General features: G+C 37.3%; 1 protein-coding gene across 1 annotated transcript in view; it reads right to left on the reverse strand.

Moving 5' to 3' along the window:
* SIM2 (SIM bHLH transcription factor 2) overlaps positions 1-14,682 on the reverse strand; it is a 55,651-nt gene that overhangs the window by 21,097 nt on the left and 19,872 nt on the right. The window contains exons 5-6 of the mRNA XM_042867990.1: positions 3,462-3,547; positions 1,079-1,278 (exon numbers count right to left, since the gene is read on the reverse strand). Coding sequence (XP_042723924.1) covers positions 1,079-1,278; positions 3,462-3,547 — 286 coding nt within the window. The remainder of the gene's footprint in view (positions 1-1,078; positions 1,279-3,461; positions 3,548-14,682) is intronic.

The following is a 14,682-nucleotide window of genomic DNA, read 5'->3' on the forward strand; positions in this document are numbered from 1 at the left end:
GTCCCACTATCTCATTGACTTAACATGGAAAAAGAACATGTTCTTCCATGGTTGCCCTGCCATGAAAAACTTCCCCAGTCTTGGATACAGAGTCTTTTTTACTTTTACACATATATATAATTTCTGCTTCTTACAAATCCAGAATGTCAGGGAAATGAGAGAGTATGTGACATAATGCTCTATATGTAGGGATTGTTAAAGAATGGTTGTCTTGTCAGTGGTCAAATTGGTTACACTGTCTGGGAATTGGACTTTTTCCCTCAAGGTATCTTGAACTGTACTGTACAAAGGGTCATTGTATAGTAAAAGATACTATATTTTCAAAAAAGATGAGTGAGTCATTTCACAATTACTTTAGTTCTGGTTTTCTGCTCTCCCCTTTTCAGCCGTTATGTCTACCGAGAGCAGATTCTCTTTCCTAAACAATAGCCATTTTCCCAAGTTTTCTTCAGAAAGGCTGTGTTTTCATGTACTATCCAATGAAATTTATTTTCACTCCAGTAACCACAGTTAGTACAGTTGGCTTCATTGTTAAGGCATTAAACTAGAATGTAGAATATTCTGTTTTCTTACTACTTTGGCAAAAGCTCTTGATGACCCTGGCAAGTCAATTTGATTTCAACATTTTTGTTGCTGACATTTAAATTACAGATGATGGTGCATACATATTACTTTAACTAGGTTTGCTTATTAATATTTATGTCCTTTAAAGTAAAAATTTTTACTGCTTGTCTACATATTAATCACAGCAAGACTTTAATTGACTCTCTGAAAAGGTATGTAGCTATCAGTTAAAGTATACACACTCTTTTATGTTGGCATTCAAGACAAAATATGGACTGTCCATTTACCCAAAAGGCTTTGAAGACCCGCATGGTCTTTGTCTTCCAGATAACTTTGTAGTGCTTTACTTTCTCATGGCAATTCTGATTTGTTCAGAATCAAACAATCACAGAATTGTAAGAGTTGGAAGGACCCTCTAGAAATCAACGAGTTCAACCCCCCAAAAAGAAACTACTGTAACTTAGAACTTTTGACTTTGAAAACATTTTATGCTCGAAATGAAATAGCTGCTTACCTGGAATCTAGGAATATTAACTTCAAGTCCAAACTTGCTCTGAACATAAACATGTTACTATGAAGTTTGATCTCAGTGATTGCACTGGGAGGTAAAGATTGACCTACAGCCACGAGTCCAACAATTTGGTAACAGGAATCATACAAAGACATATCAAGCATATACTGCCTTATCTTCAAATAGCCACTGCAGTGGATGACCTGGCATGAGAAGAAAACACAGTCAATATCTGATGACAAAGGAAGAGGCTGAAAGTCAACTGTCCACCCAGCTTCAGTGAGGTTGTAAGGCAATGCACCCTTACAGCACAATTACTCCACAGTCTGTTAAGGCTTCAGAATTGTGGTTAATTTATAAATGGAGATTAAAACACAGTAAATGCAGTTTTTGTATTTTCACATAACATGATTAATCCAGTATTACAACATGTGCTCTTAATGATTATCTACACTGCTTTCTAGTTTTAATTTTAAACATCCTTTGATATTAATTTCTTGTTTGTTAATCAAAAATATGGAAGGTGCTATTTTAAATCACTCCAATTCTCTGGCATACGCGTATATGTATACAATGGAAATTAATGTATCACATCTGTAAAGACCAGAGGTTATCTGTGCAAATGCACTGGAAATGAGTTTTAAATGACCTTTTAAATGAACTTTTCAGTCAAGTTCAGGTGACATTCTTTTGACCAAACCCAGGGTCTTGAGACCAGATTCCTGAATTACTATATGCAATTCCTAATCATAGGAATGATAATTTCAGTGTTAGCCTTTAATACTACACAAGGTCAGCCAAAGAGAGGGAGAAATAATAAAAAAAATGGGGTACTCTTCTGCAAGATAAAATTTATTTAATTTATTGTTACTGTCTAGAAATTATTTTTGCTCCTGCCAATTTTCTACTTCAAACAGCAGGCAGGACACTTGTCTGGGCTTTGAGGGGAATCAGAAATACTCTATACACATCCTTCAGCTTAATTTCGTTATTTGATTCACTATTCAATGCATCCAGGGTAAAGGAATTCATTTCCAGTGTATTTAGAACTCTGAACAACTCACTGAACTATTACCTATAAATAGGTTCCCCCAGTATAACCTCCTTCCTCACCTCCGATAAGCAATATCAAAACTTATTTAAGATCTTCCTGCAGATCCTACTGATTCTCACACTATTTCATTACTGAACTTCTCCTGCACTTAAGCTATTCATATAATATGTTCAATAGTATTAAATTTTGACTCTACGTACAGTCAGAGAGAATAAATTTAAGCTGACACCCCTCTAAATGAATACATCCTTACATTCTTCAATGTGCAAATTTGTGATAATGAAGAAAAAGAGACAGACTGTGATTCCTCTAGTCACCAGCCATACATGGAAAAAAGGAAACCATACAGAGATATCACAACTAAAATCTTGACGTTTTTATCTGATTTCAGATTCCGCTTTGAAACAGAATGATTTTACTTAGGAAGAAACCGAGCAAACAAGGGCTCATATAAATCAGTGCAGGCAGGTAGATAACAATGTAAATAAGCTGATAAATGCCTGGACCTTGAATGTCTTCCTTAAATGAGATCTGCTTTTCTTGCATGCTTTCCTTTTTGTTTTTGAATGACTGAAGTGAAACAGATCCTCACCAGGGTATATGTGAAATATCCATCTCTCCTGATATTTAGGTGATAAAATTTTACTGTACAGCTCAAAGAGCAGTGAATATGTACTGCAAAGATGAAAATAAGAACTACTTGTATGGCATATGTTACTGTAGAATTTCAGTATATGCTGTATGCTGTGTCTTTCTGGTTTCATGTAATAAAGATATGATTAATACAAGCAGCGGGATTTGAAAACAATCCTCATAGGTTAGTAGAGCTCAAACCCTGAGTTGATATCAGTGATTATTTATGGCAACATTACGGTCTCTTGAATATTGAGGCGATTCCAGTCAGGTCAGTAAGTGACCCATGTGATTGGTGGCTGCTCAGAAAAAGCACAGTAAGATCAAGGCAGAGGGATGTGGGGAGACTTTCAACTTCCTGTGTATAGAATCCTGCCCCATCTTTCTCTGCTTCCATAAGGGAACAAGACCTGAATGTGTATTCTCTTTGCACCTCATGAGCAAGAGGTGCAAGAGGTTCTCTAGACCCCAATCTGGAACTTCAGGGGTTTGAAATATGGAACTGTGCAACAGAACAAATCCCAGTTCATTCGGTGAGGGTCTGGAACTACATTACTGAGTGAATCTGCATCAGCACTTTTGCATCTGATCTGATTCTTTCCATCAAAGACTTTGCTTTCAGCTACATGTAGTTAAAACCAAGCTCATTAAACGAACTTGTCTCTTGTATATGAGAAAGTAAAAACTCGTGCACGTTACCTTGTAGCCACTGCATGTCAATCCTGCATTCCTCTTGGCTAGGACACATTTCATTCTCAGGAAAAATGATCTCTCAATTTCATATTCTGAAAGCATAAACCACGGTGCTTATTTATTGCTGCAGATATCAAAACTGCCCATAACATTGTCTTTGATGATTTTACAGAACTGCTTCTGCCTCAGCCTTAGACAGCAATAGAGGTCAACCATTCTGCTTTTCCACTCGGTCTCCACCCTTAGGACTTATTTTACTTTGATGTTAAGATTCTCTGTGAAAGTTGTACAAGCCTCAAAACTTTTTTTAGCTACTTTTCATAAGGCCATCACCTTGTTTCTGAATAGCCAGGTACCTGCCTGCATTGCTAAACAGAATAAAGTGTCTCCTTTGGAGTGCAAGTAAACCAGGTACTTCAAGGTAATAGCAGAAATAAACAAACAAACAAATTGCTGGTTTTGTTATGATTTCACTGTATGTATCTAGTCACATCCAGGCTGGAGAAACACTGGCCTCCATATGCAATAACGTTACCTTTTGCACTGACTTCCAAGCTGTTCTTGCTAGAAGTTTCTTAAACAAATGTGTTTAAGGGTAAAATCAAGTAAACTTTTGAAGTTAGATATTTCTCAGGTACCCTTGTAAAAAAATAACCTATTATTCTCTTTAGCAGTTAGCTATTCTTTCTATGATTTTTTCTTTTAGTTTTTAGACATCACTAGTTGTTCTGACTTTGTATTACTAGAAGTTGCAGTTCAGCAGAACAGAACTATATCAGGAAAAGAAAACTCATTTGGTATTTATGTGAACAGAAGAATCAGGGAACCTGGGGGTTTTCAGATTTGTTGCAATATGTAGTATTTTCTGAATTTCCACAGGGTCTGATACAAAACCCGCTGTGACCAGCAGGAGTCTGCTTTAATTTGATTTTACTGTTGAGTTGTGTTTCCGATTTTTGTGCATCCATCATCCAATTAACACCTCTTAGCCACACACCTGCAGTGGTTGAGCCTCAGACCACTACCTGGAAACCAATAAACTCTTCACATTAAGTTCTGAGTTTAAAGGTCTGAAGATACAACCACAGGAAAATGGACTTGGCAAGAAGGGAAAAGAAATGCAACACACAGTGCATCTCAACAAGTACCAGCCTTCCTGAGTATTTGAATTTTCTATTTGTCTTCCCAATGCAAATTAGATCCACATGGGGAAAAACAGGCACTCTAAATGAAGTGGCACATCTACTATGGATACTTTTAAATACAAATGTATATATTTTGTAGGGAGGAAACCATACAGTACAAATAATTATTGTTGAAGTATGATCTCATGAATAAAAAATGAATCTGAGATTTAGGTGCAATTCTTTTTTTTTCTTTTTTTTTTTTTTTAATACACATTTCTACAAATTTTACTGGTGCTTGCTCTCTTTCTGCCACAATCCACTTTAAACAAAACCAAGACAACTTTCTCTCTTTGAAGGTATCAAGGGAGAAAAATGCTAATGTTTCAGTAATGAGGATTGAAAAACCAAACATCTTCAGGCATGGACTGAGTTGCTAATATTCTTACATTCTTTTGTTAGAAGAGATGATTAGTGAAACTGGAACCTTTTCAAATGCCGTGCCATGAGACACAAAGGACTTCTTTCCATAAAAAGCTCCTTCTTTAGCTGCTTCCTTCTTTTTTAAATATTATTGCAAACCACTACAGACACTGCTTTAGAAATACTTTGTACCAACTTCGCTATTCCAACAGAAATGGAGTTATGTTTATAGTGTGATCTTTGCATCTCTATAAAACTGTATTAACACCCAGACTGTAAGATAATGTTTCTTTACTTTGTTGTTTAAAATTGGTGGTTATCTCCCTGATTTCAGTATCACAGGTTGTAAACAAGTCCTCCTGGGACACTAGCTCTCTTTACTAGCTACAGGCTATTCAGAAAACCAAGAGAGTAATTAAAACAATTCAAGGTCAAGGATGCTGTGTAGTGTAAGACAGCAGTGTGAAGAAGGATAGAGTTGTGCCCTGTAGTAAGCAATATGGGGAGGGAAGAGTGAAGGAGTTGTTTTTTAATGGCATATGTATGTGATTTGTGAGACTGAAAAGTAATGATCAGTAACTTTATTCTTGTCTGTAATCAGGTGAAGAACTATAAAACTATCATTTAATATGATGTATTTATTAATTTTGGATCACTGAATTATGAGGCTTTAGTTGCATGTTACTGAACCAACAAACTCTGGTCTTTTAAATCAGTTACATCTCATGTCTGCAATCTGAAGAGGAAACAGTTAGCCATGAGGTAACCAGGGACTCATATAGGAGCTCCTGGCTTGGAGAACTGAGCTAGTTGGTTTGAAGGTAGCAAAGCAAAAGGAGAGAGAGCTCACGTGGCCAAGCAGAGTCTGGACCCTACTCAACAAACTGCTCTTTAACCTGAAGAAGCTGAAGGAATTCATATGTGATGATGATAAGCAAACTTCCTGGACCGTAACCATAACAGAATTGCTAAATGATGCAACATGCTCCCTAATGTAGCTGGATGCAAAACATTTTTAACCAGCAAGCTGGGCTTGTTATGTGACAAATTAAGGCTAATGGTTGTTTCACAATGCCCAATGGATTATGCGCAGGTACCAATGGCATCTCTCATCTTGATTTCAGAACTGGAACTGAAAAGTGCTTAAGATATCAGAGAGAGATTCTTTGTGAGAGTGTTTAAAATCCACTGCCAAGCTTTGTGGCTGATTAACTGGCAAGAAAGAAGTGGGACCAGGCCATTCATACTGCTTATGCATGTGTTAGCATGACTTGTGTGCATGGCGTGCTTGTAAATGCAACTGTTCTGTCCATGTCAATCTATTGTTGTTCAGCCCTGTGTATATGTGTCTGTGTGCACCTACTGAGAATAAAACCATCTCCAGATATGATCAAGAGATTGTAAAATCTAAAGGAGCAGTAAAACCAAAACCCTTGCATAAAGAACTTAAGAGTGTGAACGGTGTGAATTAGATATCATATAAACTGATACATTTGCCCATGTGAATCTACAGTGCCCTTAAAGTGTAGCAGAAGGCAGGTAGCAAAGTGAAGAACTGAAGTAAATTTGTCATTGTAAAGGTGATTGTGATATAAAGACTCCTGATATCCTGCTGGGTACTAACACATCTGTCAGTGTAATGCAAAACTTGAGTTAATCTCATCCAGGCTGTACATGGTGCAATTAAGAAGGCCTACTCTTATGGAAAGAATGTAGACAAATGGGGTACTCCAAGATTTAGAAAGAAAAGAGAGAAGCTGAATATTCAAATAGAAGAAATCAGAGAAGCTTCAGGAAGAATGATTGCTAAGACGTGCTGTCCTGCTACAGATGTTAATAACAAAAATGTGAAGAGACAGTAGAAACAAAAATGTGTTTGCAAAGCAGGAAAAATGCCTATAGCATAAATGGCCAGCACCCACTGTGAGAGTACAATGACTGGAGATGTTGGAGGAAGCAGCAGAAGCCTCAAATTAATAAAGCAAGAAAAACAATAAACATAACCATAATGCTTCAGGCTCAAATAAGACGTGAATGTAACTGAAGAATTTTATCAGTTAAATGGTTTTATTAATGTTAATTGAGTTTTGAAGTACTGCTAAAATGTAAGAGCATAATGTAACCAGACCCAGTAATATATTGATATCAGCTCTGTTTTTTTCATTTAACTTTGTAAGCAAAGCACATATAAAAACAGGAAGAGTCTTAGGCTATCAAGAAGGTAAAAGGGCTGAAATAAAGAGGATATAAATCAAGTGCTACCAGTTCTTACAGAGTTATATGTTGAGAGAACTGTGGGTTAAGTGTGTATGTGAAACTTTGAGAGAGACTAAAGAATAGTGAAATGTTATTATTGAACTAGAAAACAAGTAATAGTGAAGAAAAGTAGCCTTCTTAAGTATTAGAGAATACTTATGCTTGCCTAATAATTAAGGTTTAACTAATTATGTATTTAATTATTCCAAATGTTAGCTCCATATAGCATATATAATAACCTTATATATAATAATAATTATAATTATAATTATATATAATATATATATATTTGGATATATAAAATATTATTATATCCAAATGTTAGCTCCATAAAAGCATAGCTATAAGCGATGAAAACACCTTTGTGCTAAGTGTTAAAAACAGTGTGAAGATCTACGTGTAAATGTAGAAACTACTTGTATGAACTGAAATGTTAAGCTTTTGTTTTGTTTTATTTTTTGTTTTGTTTTTGTTTTGTTTCATAGAAAAGACTAAACCAAAACGTTGCAGGAGTCGGATAATGAGGGATGGGAAATAGAATACTACTGATACTACCGAGTAGCCAAAAAAATCTGAAGTAGGCCTTCACATTGAGTTTACACAAAAGAAACAATTAAAAGAGGTAAGTAAGAGGTAAAAATGCATTCAGCATAAAGATGCTTTTCAGCAAAGCTGTACTTTACCATCGCACATTTGCAACACCTGGAACTGAGTCAAGTCTACGTTCACATAATGTGATAATGGGGATATTTTCAATTGAAGTAAAACAACCTCATATGTAAACTCAGATTTGTCACAGCAGGAGGTATTGTGTATTACACTGCCTTGTTGGCTACAGCTTCCATAAGGAAGCCAGAAACCTGGAAAACTGACAGCAAGCTGCAACCAACCTTCACCCTGAAGTACAAGAACCTTTCAAAACTGGAGACTGTCAGTGAAATTCACTGCACCTGACCGATATGAGACATTCATGGAATAGTCTCAAAACCAACCACAGTGCTATACTTGATGGTAGATAATAAAGCTATGTTACTAACGTCACAAGTTGTGCTGTTGTATACCTGTACGTATACTTTTCCCAATACGGTACTGATACACTTATAAGCCCTTATGGAGATGCTAAGTACCTTAGTATAGCAACGACTGTGGGGAACAGTAGATGATTCTTACAAACCTAATGTCAGAGGAGAAGTCCACAAAGTTTCAAGGTTAAGAATGTGATAGAGTGTGAATTTGTGCATCAGTGTGTAAGGAGAAGGGAGGGGAAGGTATTTGGGTTGTTTTCTTCAGAATACAGTGCTGTTCTGCTACTCCTATCTAAGAAGTTTATGCATCTGTTTTGGAATAAGCCAACTGAGTTTTCAAAGGTGTGACATCCACTGCATGGAGAGAGCAAATTTTGCTGCTCTGCATTGAATGATGAATTTCTCTGTTGTTGTATCACTTAGTGCCATTTCTTTCAAATACCTACTATTCCAGAATGTTCACTGCAGATGAGTATCTATTTAATTGCACCTTCTCCAGCTCTTGCTTGTCTATAATTCTGAGACAGCTGTGTATCTCTGCAAAAGGTTTTAATGCGACTTTCCTATATGGATGTAAGCGTTGCAGCTTGGCAACTGCTCCTCCTGTCTTTATCCTTTATTTCCATATCAGTATCTATTTGTCTCTCTTTATCTGAATGTGACTTTTTTCTCCTCCTAAACAATCTAAAAATAGTTGGGAGATTGATCCTTCTTTTCAGAAGGGAGTTTTTCAAAGTCCGTACATTCTTTTGTTTCAAGCTTTTTCCAAAGACAAGTTTAAAAGTATCTCAGAATCACATACAGCTAAAAAAGAAGACCACTTCCCCTACTTTTAAATTGCTAAGTATCTTGAAATGTTCTCGTGATAGCTTCTTGGAAGGAAGGCCAGGCGTCTTCATACAGTTTTTAACATTTCCCAGAAGTTACTGAAATTCTGTTTATCTACTACAGGAATTAGAGATGAAAAGCAGAGCCTTAGGATTCTTTCTAAAAGTTTAGTCTCCCATTTTTAGCATAGTACTTCTCTTGATCCAGTTATGTGAAACGTGATCTCAAGTTTATTTTCTATTCCAGCCATTTCCAATACTTGTTATGGCTTGGATTACTCATAATATCAAATTTCTGCTTGTTTGTTGTTTGTTTTTTTTTTTTTTTTTTTTTTTTTTGCCCTGTATTGATGTTTAACATTTGAAAGTGATTGTCCTCTCCCATCACTAAACAAATTTTTACAGAAATGTAAGTGATTGGTAATACTTGGAAATAAAAACTTATGCATGTAAAACACTGGCTTTTATCAACACGATTATATACTTCTAGCAGATTTCTCTGCTTTTTTTTCCCCTGTATTTTCTTCTTTGGAAGAGTATAATTGAGGTTCATGAGATCCTGACTTCTTTAATATGTCTACTGTCAGATAGTTTAATAGGCACTGAGTTTGAGGTATCATTTATGGGTTTTATAGGGGAAGCACTGCAAGTCCACGTCCAAGATAATAATTCAAATGTATCATTCCTTATTTTTCAATTCCATTTCCCTTATCAGATTCAGAGGAATGTTTCTGCTTTACTAATATATGATTATATGACCTAGTCATCTTTTGGAAGCTTCCTTTTTGATGTGCTGCTACAACTTAGCTGAGTATATTTCGTGAGTGTAAATGGCCTAATTCGAGTCCTACAAGCATCTCTTTTGCATTGTTCCTAGAATGCTTTTACATCTCTCATGTTCTAGAAGTTGGGGTCATCTGCATTCAGAAGATGACCAGCTCATCTGTATGCTAACATCTACACAAGCTGAGGCACAATGACTTGTGAATGAGAACACAGACATTGTCATTTGTCCTCTCCGGCCATACCAAAGATGTATTTCATTCTTACAGCTCTTAACATCATTTCTACAAAGGATGCCATCTCATTTATCCCTTTTCCTTGTCTACTACATCATGCAATACATTTTGACAGTGAGCATAGCTCAAGAATAAAATAACATGTTTATGTTTTACTGATATATACTTCTTAATGTTGTAAACAGCATAAGTGTCATGGTGCACAAAATCAGTTTTGCTATTTTGAATAAAGAATTTGTGTGTATGTTCACTTCTCTTGCATAAGACTGTCAAATAAGATTATCCAATCTTTTTTATGAAATTGCAGTTAATTTTATGGAAGTCAGAACTGTCCCTCCCTAGGGGTGCAATTATGAAAATCCTCTTTGCTTTTACTCCATCTCTCTTCTCTTTTGAAAGGAAGCAGTCACAAAGTTCTGTGGTCTGCATGCTGCATGTACTGTGAACGGAGAAAAGATTATTATGATTTTTTCCATAGCTTCATCTCTAGTGCCTTTATTTTCTGTAAGGCAAAGACTACTGTTTTACATCTTTCCCAAAATTCCTGGATTTAGACGTTGCCAAAATATGGCAACACTTTGCTATAGAACCACTGTGTAAATTGACATATATATGCATGTAAACTGCAACATGCTTCACCATGGACTGTTTTAAAAATGTATGCCTTGTCCATCACTATGGAAGATTAAAATACAGCATGAAAAATGAGAGCTTTTGACACAGCTAATGATGTACCACACCAATTTAAGTCTTGATACCTGTTTGCTCTGTAGGGCAGCTTGTGTGTGGTGTCAAAGATGTTACAGTATGGGAAAAAGAAGCTATTTGAAATGGCACACCTAAACTGAAGCACACTGTTACCTGCTTCTGCTTTCTCTCCCACAGCTTGTTCAGAGGCACATGCATTCCTTTGGTGTCAAAGCATGAACATGTGATAAGCTGTGCTTCATGTCCCTACTGAATTGTTTTATAGGGTGGAAACATAGATAGCACAAGTTCGTGTCTGAATGACACTTTCCTGCCCATCCCCCAAACACTCTGCATATTTTCACTCTTTCAGTTGGTTATTTTCATTTTACCTTCTCTGTATTATAAAGTTGCACATGTTCTGCTCTTATTCTGCAAAGCGTCTGGGTCCCACACAGCACAATGCTGACTAAAAGAGCATGCAAGCTTCCTGGCTAGCTTCTTTTTTGAGCATATCAAGGCTACAACTTTTTTGAGAAACAGGAGAGACAAATGCCACAACATCCAGCCCTTAATTCTGAATGCAGATGGCCCCAACTTCTAGAACATGAGAGATGTAAAAGCATTCTAGGAACAACGCAAAGGAGATGCTTGTAGAATAGATTACACAGTTCTATGGATGTCCTTGAAGCTGGGAATCCAGAACTGACCAACACAACAGGTCAGGGTAAGAAGGAGTCTGCAAATACATTTGGTGAATTCCCCTCAGGCAAGTTCATAGCAGACCTTCAAATAAGCTAGTGGAAAACCAGGAGTGAGACCGACAAGACTGCTGCGCACTGACCACCAACATAATTATCACTGTGCCAGAACGAACAGTACCTGAGTAAGTCTGTGAATGCAACTATTCTGTGAGGTGAAATGCTGCATGCAAAGGGATATATGAAAACCACATTTCCTTGTTCTTAACTTGGTATGTGTGGTCAAAACTGGATTCCAAGTAAAAGAGAAAAAATAGATTATTTACTTTCCCTTCTCCCTGTTGCACTGCAACATTATACATACACATGCAGGTTACAGGCTGAAGTGTATATCCTTGAGAATACTCTGTCCTCTTTTTAGTAAATGGGTGACACCAGATGAATGATAAAATATAAACGCCATACTGTAAAAACATAGATTTTATATGCATAGATAGCAAGTTCATATGCAAATACTAAGTTAACAACTGAAGTTTGTGTGTGTATAATCAATGGATATCAAGATGTTACAATCACAAAATAAACAAGGGAGTTAGGCAAAGTGGACTATGATAACAAGAGAGAATAAATGGAAGGCTTACCCTTATGCTGGTCTCACCACAAAACACCAGAAGGAGGGATCTCCACATGAGATCCTTCCCCACTGGTAGCCAGCTCTTAAATAGGTCTAGGAGGGGTGCAGCCAGGCTCCACCCCTTCTGGTAGCACAGCTGAATTGCCTTCACCTGTGCTCCTCTGGCTGACTCGCTGCTCGCCTCAGGTGATCAATCAGAGGTTCAGGCCGTGACTCAGCAGTTCCCATACAGTGGGCTAACTTGGTTTGTTCTGATAATCTTGCTATGGTAGAAGAAATCTGTTCTGTTGTTAACCACGTCTTTGAGTTCCAAGCTTGCAAAACTGCCCAAATTTCCTCCCCGGTTGGACAGTTTCTTCTGTGCTCTAACAGTAACCAGAATCCCATCAGTGCTGCAGAGAATAAATTGTCTCAATTAACATTCCTGTGATCCAAATGCAGCATTTGCTAGCATTTGTCCAAATCTTCCTTTGCTCCTACAAGTGATGATTCCAAATTTTTTTTAGAGAAGGAATTCAACAGGGCAGTAGGTAGAAAGGCAATTTCTAATTTTTAGCACTCTGTTCTTCCTATACTTTTTTGACAGCTACCACTGAAAAAAAAGAGGTTTTAAGTGGGATGCCAGCAGTGTGCCCTCTTCTACTTTTGTACATCCAAAATAATACTTTTTTCTAGATTTCCCTAGTTTAAAATAACACAAACATTAGCAATAGGATCATTATGTTAAACCATTAGCCTTCAGGAACAGTTTTCCTATAAAATACTTCTAAATGGATCAAAGCAAATAAAAAAAAATCCTACCAAGTTTTGTCTTTTTGCATAGGTGTTACTAGGAAAAAAAAATAAATCTTTAGAACAGTGTGACAAAGTATCTTTCCATATACCATTTTCCATTTATTCCCTTATTTTGGTATCAAGTAAAGTGGGAGCAGGGAAGAGAATGTTCCTTGAGAGGAAAAGTGTGGACCGGTGCTTACTTCTTAGCTGGAGTGAAACAGTGCCCTGAAATCTGGAGAGCCCGACACAGTGCATTCCATACTCGTTGTGTTACTTACTGTATGATTATCACAAATCATATAAGAATTACCCAGCTGCTAGCAGACAAATAGTATGTCTGATAAATACAGTATCCCTCTTTCCTTTTGTCTACTTTTGGGTACGTTAATAAATTGCTTTTGGTACACCATGACTTGATGTGCAATGGTTGGGAAGTTGTAGATGTTTAAAAGGTTTGAAATCCTTGAAAAAAAACACACACATGAAACCAATAAGAGACACTAATTCAAATTGGTTAGCTCCAAATACACATAAGGAAAAGCAGTGTCTGATGCCAAGTCCCTCTCAGTATTGCTTGCTTGTCTTGCACAAACTGCAGGGCAAAAATCTCTTCTCTTGCTTGTATTCAGCTGCAGGGATGACAGATTACCAGACATATCCAGATTTCATTACCCTGATATATCATACAAAAATTTCCTGCTTTATTCTTATGTATATGGTTCAGGAGGTAAAGCACTTCCCAATAAACTTCTGTTTTTTTAACTGTAGACAACAGTTCTGGTACAATCCTCCACATTCAGCCTCTGAAAGTCAGACGCTATTTCAGATACGACAGCACTTATCACCTCAGAACAACATACCTATTAACAATCGCTTCACAACATTTCCAGCATTGTACAGCCCACCATACTAGCAGTACCAGAATGGTTTGCTGCTGAGCTGTAGTAGATCAAACTTACTAGGCTGACAGAATTTAGTTCCACACAGATGTGAGGTGAGGAAAGAGGCAAACTCCTCACATGCCTCCAAGATGTTCTGAAGCTACTCCTGGTCAGGCAGAAATTGCGTGAGCACCACAACCTATTAGGTCTCCTGCACTAAGCAGGGGAAGATAGGCAGCATGCACTGAGTCTAGACAACCTTACAAACTTCCAAGATGGGATAACTACTGATAACCTATCATCCCCACAATTTGGAGCACAGCAGTACTGCTCGGTTATTACTTTCTACTCCAGCAGGAAAATCTCATTCAGTGGACCCAGTCTGTCAGTTCCACTACTGGAAAAAACAGAAAAGAGAAGCTTCCAGAACTGTAGGTTCTCCAGGAAAGACAACATACATCAAAACAACTTCTCCATAAACTAAGAAATTAGTTTCCTAGCACTACACTATCGAACAACTCTCAGATTCCTGTTACCTAAGTACTGCATATCTTAGGATAGGTGTCCAAGAGTCTTGATATCAACCTATGCAACAAATATGAGTGGTACAGGGAGTGCCAAACTGAGGTGTATGGATTCACAGGTACAGAACTAAACCAGGACACAGAAGCATGCTGCAGACTGGAAATATATTAAGCAGTATTTGGAAAGAAGTTAAGGACCAATGAAGTCATCTGAAATCTAAGCACTGCCAGTACACATCATTTGGAAAAGATATCAAATTTTTCTCCTCTCCTCTCCTCTCCTCTCCTCTCCTCTCCTCTCCTCTCCTCTCCTCTCCTCTCCTCTCCTCTCCTCTCCTCTCCTCTCCGT

The sequence above is a fragment of the Lagopus leucura genome, unplaced genomic scaffold, assembly GCF_019238085.1.
Source record: "Lagopus leucura isolate 7727_CA_CO unplaced genomic scaffold, USGS_WTPT01 Super-Scaffold_100001, whole genome shotgun sequence".
Lineage (NCBI taxonomy): Eukaryota > Metazoa > Chordata > Aves > Galliformes > Phasianidae > Lagopus > Lagopus leucura.